Here is an 8,255-nt window from a genome sequence, read left to right on the forward strand (position 1 = left end):
TCCAAAAGCAGTGTGTAAGACTGGTGGAGAAGAACATGCCAAGATGCATGAAAACTGTGGTTAAAAACCAGGGTTATTCCACCAAATATTGATTTTTGAACTCTAACTTTATGAATAAGAATTTGTTTTCTTTGCATTATTTGAGGTCTGAAAGCTCTGCATCTTTTTGTTATTTCAGACATTTCTCATTTTCTGCAAATAAATGCTCTACATGACATTTTTTTTATTTGGCATTTGGGAGGAATGTTGTTCGTTAGAATAACAACATCGTGGTTTATAGAATAAACAATGTTTAAATAGCAAAATCAGAGAAACTGTTCCAGAAACTGAAGTGGTCTCTTCATTTTTTCCAGAGCTGTATATGGGGGATGAATGCTATAGTGGCCACTAAGGCACTAATGTAGATATATGCCATCAATACATGTCACTTGACAGAATTAAGTCTTTTATTTGTAAACTGTGCTTAATTTCTCTCCCTGTTGCCCTCTCGGGGCAGGTTTTAAAATCTGGACCTTGACTGCAGTTTCCAGTGCTGAATTTTGTTCTTGCCGGAAGTTAAAGGAAACAATTGAGTTAATTAACTAGCTGCTTATTGTCACACCTACCAAGAATTAAAAGAAGTGGATTTAAGATCCAGACATGAAGACCAATGTTTGTTCAATGTAAACATAAATAAAGTAATTTCAGTTTACTTAATTTACTTAACAATTAAGTTAACAATTTAAGTTCACTTAACTTATTATGTTTTATAGTGTACCAATTAATCATCTTTCCCTGAACAATACATGCAAAAATAGATCATTTTAGCTCTTTAAATAAATGGCTGATTCTTTAAAGAAAAAAATCTGTAAATATAAGAAGGACTTTCAAAAGCTCTACACAACTCAAAAGTCTAATTTATATGAATTACAGTACATTATTCTAAGCTCATAAGTACAAGATGAAACTAATGTAAGGTTTAAAGAACATTTACACAGGGTACAGTAGTAGAATGCTCCCACTTTAGGGGTTTTTCTTCCACATTTGGATGAAGAGTCACTTTTGTTCTCCTGAAGAATCTTCAGATGGCTTCTGTAAATGCTTTACCCAAGTTTTTTTTAACTAAGTGTCATTTAGCAACCTTTAATTTTTTAAATCTAGAGCATTCTTGAATTACTCTGGTAATGATCTGAACAAACTGAACAAACTGTTTTTTAATATAAATTTTGATATTTTTTATTGTTTTATATGTTGATATGTGTTGATTGCAGCAATGAGAAGCAACTTCAAAAATAGCTTTTCAATAAATAATGTTCGGCTTTGTTACACAACTCAAACAGTGACGTATTTCCGTACTGCATATTAATATACATTTGAATACTCGTTTGTTATGGGTTATGGCAGTCAGTTGCGATAATGTCAGAATAAATAAATAATAATAAATAGTCTCAGGTGAGGATGAAGATGGTGTTGACAGCTTGAAATGGCACAGCCTTTGTCACCTTGGGGTTCTGGAAGGAAAACAGCAGGAGAGATTAACAATTGTGATGATTGAAGAAGCAATACACAAACCATAAATATCAATTAAATGTATTTACACATATAGATCATCAACAACTCATTCATGCTCTGGATTTGCGTTTTCCAATTTTTATTGAAAAAGAAAAAACAAAACTCTGATATAACTGGAATTATTTTTAATAGTATACAAAACTCTGATATACAGACATTTTCTGGAACCCTTACACCAGATTTTTTTTATGTGCGTTTGACTGTCATTTTGCATGTTTAGTTTTTTTGTAGTAATCATTTGAACATTTTTGAATGATTTTTTTTAACAGTGCGAGGGACGAGGAAAGCAACAAGTGCCTGTAGCAGATCAGAATTTCACCGCTCATCACCCATTACACAGATTCATCAGAACAGCATGCTCGCAGAAATAGAAAGGTAAAAAATAAAAAGGTTAATAAAAGGTTAAATGACTAACTCTGGAGAGGAGCCGTCATACTAGCGGGAGTTGCTGAAGGAGCTGGTCAACGGGGTCCTCATAGCTCTGCTGTAAGGAGCTTTCAGTGCTTTTGGACTGGTTAGGCAGGGTTAGAGCATCTTCTGGGCTGTGGAAGGAGCCCAGAAGGAGGGTGTTAAGAAGCAGAAAGCCTTGGAAGTGATAGTTTAGCAAAATAATTAGTTTTCCTGTTCCAGAACTGTCCTCATTTACCCCAAATGTAGACAATCAGTGATTTTTTTTTATTTTGTGTGTAAGGTTTGAATCTTGTATACTTTCTTGTAAACAGGCCTCACTTCTTTACATGCTTAAAATTAAAGATGCCACAATGGAATTTAAGAAGCTTTTTAAAGACCATGGCCAAATCAACCAAGTAACAGTAATTAGGTATGCCCCAGCTTATTGGACTGAACATTTATGCCATAGAAAATTACTTTTAGTGGGTGGCTCTGTAGAAAACAGCTTGTGTAAAATTATGTTTTAATGTTTAAAAACCTTTCATAATTTCATCATTTATCATAATGATGATCATACGAGAATGCTATATGCTTTTCGGAATTTTGTGGAGGTTTAGATCAACCTTAAATTGTAAAAAAAAAATTGGTAGTTTAAGGGTTCCTTGTAGTTCATTTGCTAAAAAGATTTTCATCGGCTAGAGAAGCTAGAGAGCTCTTATATAATGTAAAGGTTTTATATCAGATGATGAGCTGTTCCTAGAATGCTGAGGTTCAAAGAGATGCTTAGGTTGCTTAACTTGCTGTATACCCATTGAATTATATGGTGTTCAATATATAGTGTTCAGTACTACTTTAGGAGATCATTCTATACCTTTCACAGCATTAGTTTGGTCCCGATTGGACTCTTAAATGGGTATAGAGCTCATGTGTTGCCTCAGAAACTTTACAGTATATGTAGGGTCATATAATGTAAATATGTTACTCGTTAAAATTCTTTAAACAATTATTTCTTGAACCTTCACATTGTATAAAGGTTCTAAGAATGGTAAAGAACCATTTCCTAATACGTGGGTTCATCCTAGAACCTTTATATAATGTGGACTTTCTAGGAAAAGCTTTAAATTGGTATAAAACCATTACTAAATATGAAGGTTCTTCAAACATATGTGTTTACATTAGCCTAGTCACTTTAGTATAATCCTCAGAACTATGTAGGTCTGAGTAATTTGGCTACATTTTGGGGTAAATTAAATATATGTATCATAGGTGTAATATTATATGTTCAAACCAAACCATCACTAATGAATAAACTTTGGATTGCATTAGCGTGCAAGTGTTAGAAGTGATTCCCACCAGCTCATGCAGTTCATTTGGAGTAGTGACTGAAAAACTCTTACCTCCTCTTCCCTGCTAAAACTGAGTTGAGGTATTTCTTGGCTGCCATCTGTTTGCGGTAGCGGCTATAGTTATCTGTGAAAACTGCATCCGAGTGGCGCTTCATCCGCATCTGTTCTGCATCCAGTTCATCACTGCTAAACAGAAATCACCAGGTTATAACCAACATCATTAACCTGACATATACTAACTGTTTCAAAGCTAAAAATAAGGGCTGTAAATATGAATTTATATAGATTATTGACATTTCTCTGAATATTGACTACTGTAATAAGCAAAAGGTATTTGGCAGGTAGAAAGACAATAGAAATATGTTGACTGCAGTGGTAAGTATTGGATTCATATTTTATTAAAAAAAAATACCTAGAAAGTTTTGAAAAAGTCATAGAAATTTGCTCTACAAATCTTTGTGTTTCAGTTTATCGATGGAGAAAATCTATTTGGAGCTAACAAATATGTCAGCTCAGTTAATTCAGTAATTTAGCCTTACACAGTGGAGATCTCAGGATCTCACACAAATTTTATTATTAAAGATTGTGTGTCAGATTAATTTTAGGCCAACTATAATGAGTTTAGATTATAGTTTTAGTTAATTTTTGGTTTTATTGTCCATGTCTGCAGTTATTTTTTAAAAATCGTATTGTCATGAAAATTTGCCTTGAAGGCATGGAAAAGTCATTAAAAACTCATGGAAATGTATTGGTTAAAAAGTGTATGAACCCTGACATTAAATCTAATGATGTTAGTGTGAGACTTTAGACTGTTTACATTTCAATACTATAGAATCACAATCTGTACCTTTGCAGGAGAAGACAAACACTTTTAGGTTTACAGATTTAAATCATTTAAAAAGTTTTCTTTTTTTCCCCAAAACGCAAAAAAACAACAAAAAAAAAACAACGCAAAAAGTCTCTCTATTGACTATCAATCAAAAGACTAGCTTTGAACACACTTGCAATCAATACTATATATATATATATATATATATATATATATATATATATATATATATATATATATATATATATATATATATATATATATATATATATATATATATATATTACTAATAGAAATATCTACCTCACGCGCTTGGACAGTAAAGACTCGAGGTATTCTTTGGCTGAAAGCTGTCCCAGCAGTTTACTGTATCCGCTCGTGAAAAGTCCGTCCGCGTGTCTTGATGGTCTGCAGGCCATGAGAGATTCCGATTAATTAATTGATTAGAGATAAAGATTTCTGCACAAAAGCGCCGACAGACAATCTACAGATACCGGATTATAAACAGAACTGATTGGATACCTTTCAACCGTGTTGGCGATTTCATACAGAAGTTTATACACCTCAACATCCTGGGACGGATCAACCGGCCACGATCCTTCCCCATCACCGTTCAGAGATCCAGATCTGCTGATGGAGAGGAGAATCATGTAGTCAGCATTTATAATACAGAAGAAACTACGGTACAGGAGAAGATCTGAAGCAAGACTATATACACACATGGAGCAGAATCAGTGACGAGTAGTGTTTATTTTAAGGGAAAAATACAAAATACAAAAATGCACCATATTAGAACATGCTCCTTAAAGTGCAGGTGGGACATCTGGATATCCTAAATCAGTGCTTCTCAAACATTTTAGATCCTTTACCACCCACTGTCAAACTAAAAGCCCAAAATAACACCTACAACTTATCTACAGGAACATGTACAAGCATGTAAACGAAGTGGGCAAAAAACGTAATATAGCTGTTGAATATCTGTATCCTGATGTTGATATTAAACACAATTGATTATTGAAATGTAAACTCCAAATTATAAAATAAATGCTCCAAAATTACACAGCAAAAACACTAGTGTTGAATTTCAGTTGAATTTGAGTTACCTACTTCAGTGAAAGTTGGTTTCAGAGCTACATGTTCTCTGCACTGGTAGTGTTAAAATCTGACTGAAGTGGGTGGTTAGTATTGTATGTAAATAACCTGGCACCTGACAGAAGAAGCGGGTCATTTTATTGAGCGTCTAAAGGCCACTAAGGTAATAAAATCAATTTAGATACTAATTTCATAGAATATTCTGTTGTTAATTTATATTTTAGCAAGTGTACAGTAACTACACAGGAACTACACATAAATTGTATAAGACCCTTTTTGTTGAAATATTAGCAGTTATCTGTCTAACTAGCTTCAGATAGCTTAGCATTTCTGTCACGAGCCATTTTAAAGTATATTAAATTATAATTACGTTCAGCTGGCTTTTTAAGTTAACAAACTAGCAGTATTGTGGTAATCCACTTTATTTATATAATTTGTTCTTAATTCAGTTTTAATTTAACTCTAGAGAAAATACAACCAATACTGAGGGAGTGTAAAAACTCTGATCGAAGTTTTATCCTTTAACGCTATGAGAGTTAATAGATCAACATTGAAATTGAGTTACACTTCTAACACTGTTGACTGTGCTGAATTAACTCTAGCCCAGTGAGAATTATATAAACACTTCAAAAGAGTTAAAATTAACAATTTTATATAACACTGGTGTTTGTGCTGTGTACTTTCATGACAATTCTCCTAATTATGTCTATTTTAGAGATGCTTCACGTACCCACTAGCCTTAATCACTGTTTCAGCTAAGGTAGGCTATTAGTGCTAATTTTAAATAGTGAATTGTCAGTTATTCTGATTTTTTTATTATTAATTGCCATTTACACATTTTTAATTTTTTTTACAAATACCGACAGTGAGCTCAGGTTGTTTTTTAATGCACCAAAAACAAAGAAAACAAAATGTTCACGAAACGCACGTGAACACATTAAATGCACATATTGATGAGTAGTAGCGTAGCTTGCGCGCTGGAGATACGCTGGAGCTTTTACCTCATAGCTGAGTATGTGGAGATGGCTGGAAGCGCTGTAGACCTACAGCAAAGCACGCAGCAGAGAAACACCAGCACCAGCTGACCACTGCTCAACCATGCCATGGCTTTCTTCACTTCTAGACTGGATTACACAGATAGAAGAACGTGAGAGAGTTTTGAGTTGCATTGACTCTTTATAACCATTGCTTTTTTGTTATTGAAGATGAAGAAAAATTAAAGAACATATTTAAGGGTCTAGCACGGTTTCATTACTGTAGAAGTTTTAGAGAATCAGCACGTGTTTCTTTCAACAAGCGATCTTGTAGATCTTGAAGAGTAGAACCAACTTATTTCTATATGGCAGAATAACAATTAAGCATTCAGTATTGTTTTCCTGGTGCTATAAAACTATTACCTTCACTGAAAAACCACTAGCATTGTTGTTCCATTTTGGTTCCTTTAAAAAACCCTTGTGTTTGTCTGTTGAAGAGACATTGTAGTATATTTTAAAGAACCTCCACATCATGAATCCTTGAGATCTTTGGGTTTGAAATGGATTTATGTAGTACCGAAAAAAACTTTGGTGCGACGGCAGAATATTTTATATATTTAAGCTCTTAACTTAATTATAACTATTACTATTACCATTCAGTCACCTTAAAATAAAATATGTAAGAATGAAGAAATAGAAGATATAGAAATGTAAAATATAAAACTTGTATTGGTCCACGATGTAAATGACGAATCACATTCAATCATTGAATGGTTTGCCATCAAACCAAGCTGAACTGCTTATTTTTTGTGCCAGGAGTTTCATACATTTATCAAAAAGCAGAGTGTAAGACTATTAGAGGAGAAAATGCCAATATGCATGAAAATGCATTATTTGATCATTGAATCATTGAATGGTTCCTCTGGATAATAATACATTTGAAAGAGAAACTCACACAAATTCAATCGTTTTTTGAGGCTTAAATTGTTGTTCTCCATTATCGAGTACCTGGCTCTAAAAAAAAATATAAGAACTTATATTCAGCAGACTGTAGTGAAATAAAGTGTGATCGTGGTGGTGGTACCTGGTTCTGATGGTGGTGGCGGTGCTGTCCGAGGTGCTGAAACCCTCCTGTCCAGCTGAAAGTGCGGTTCTGCTGTTACGCAATGTCCTTCTTCTCCAGCCCGTCCTCCGACTCTTCATTTATACCGCGCGCCGCTCGTGCTCGCATCCTCGTGCGTCACGACGGGTCTCAGTAGATTTGAGGCGCTTTAATGCGAGGTGGTCTGGTCATCTGAACCACGTGAATAAATTGTATTTCAGCTGAAGGATCATGCAGAACGTGACTCACTTGCGCGTGTAATCTCAGAGCAGGCAGTTTAGTCACAGTTTCTGCAGAAGCGAATTCAGGCTTGGTTTATTCAGTGTTCCACGGTAAAATGTTTATACCATTCAAATGAGAGGTCGTGCATGGGTCATTTAACACATCAAGAGTTTTGTCTGGAACACTCTCAACCCAAAACAAAACAAACAAAAAAAAACTTTGAGACCACCTGCTTGATGAGGTTCTGTAATATGGTAGAAAAACTGATTTAGATAATTTTCTCTATAATAACAAAATATTTCCATTGCTAAACCAAACCTCAAATGTGTTCATATTTATGAGTACTTTCTTTGTAAAACTAAAAATTATATCCACAAGTCTATTGTTTAAATGAAATCTCAGGAGGTACATTGTCTACTAATATTTACACTTAAATGAGCCACACAAATGTGAAATATCGTATAAACAGCTGAGTTTCTATGATTTTACCAAATTGAAAACCTCTGGAATGTAATGAAGAGGAAGATGGATGATCACAAGCCATCAAACCAAGCTGAACTGCTTGAAGTTTTGCACCAGTGGTGGCATAAAGTTATCCAAAAGCAGTGTGTAAGACTGGTGGAGGAGAACATGCCAAGATGCATGAAAACTGTGATTAAAAACCAGGGTTATTCCACCAAATATTGATTTCTGAACTCTTGAGAAACTGATTCAGAAACTAAAGTGGTTTCTTAATTGTTTTTCTTAGT

General features: G+C 34.2%; 1 protein-coding gene across 5 annotated transcripts; it reads right to left on the reverse strand.

Annotated features, from left to right (window-relative positions):
* Positions 1-1,199: 1,199 nt before the first annotated feature.
* vipb (vasoactive intestinal peptide b) lies at positions 1,200-7,405 on the reverse strand. Of its 5 annotated transcripts, none has more exons than XM_022669956.2 (7): positions 7,267-7,405; positions 6,210-6,332; positions 4,639-4,743; positions 4,420-4,524; positions 3,339-3,470; positions 1,967-2,093; positions 1,200-1,490 (listed from the first exon to the last, which is right to left on the reverse strand). In XM_022669956.2, the coding sequence occupies exons 1-6, from the start codon at positions 7,383-7,385 to the stop codon at positions 1,982-1,984; spliced, it is 696 nt and encodes a 231-aa protein (XP_022525677.1). In that variant the 5' UTR covers positions 7,386-7,405; the 3' UTR covers positions 1,200-1,490; positions 1,967-1,981. The 5 variants fall into 5 exon arrangements, with proteins under 5 accessions (XP_022525677.1, XP_022525675.1, XP_022525676.1 ...); XM_022669954.2 differs by having other exon boundaries at positions 3,339-3,473; XM_022669955.2 differs by having other exon boundaries at positions 4,639-4,746.
* Positions 7,406-8,255: the final 850 nt, after the last annotated feature.

The sequence above is a fragment of the Astyanax mexicanus genome, chromosome 16 (assembly GCF_023375975.1).
Source record: "Astyanax mexicanus isolate ESR-SI-001 chromosome 16, AstMex3_surface, whole genome shotgun sequence".
NCBI classification, from domain to species: Eukaryota; Metazoa; Chordata; class Actinopteri; order Characiformes; family Acestrorhamphidae; genus Astyanax; species Astyanax mexicanus.

What these genes read in the sequence shown, in the direction of transcription:
- vipb (XM_022669953.2), bottom strand. Translation starts at nt 7,385, where the DNA reads ATGAAGAGTCGGAGGACGGGCTGGAGAAGAAGGACATTGCGTAACAGC. An exon ending in GCCACCACCATCAGAACCAG is followed by an intron (nt 6,333 to 7,266) that starts GTACCACCACCA and finishes TGTGTAATCCAG; the next exon opens with TCTAGAAGTGAAGAAAGCCA. An exon ending in GTTTTAGCAGGGAAGAGGAG is followed by an intron (nt 2,094 to 3,338) that starts GTAAGAGTTTTT and finishes CTCCTTCCACAG; the next exon opens with CCCAGAAGATGCTCTAACCC.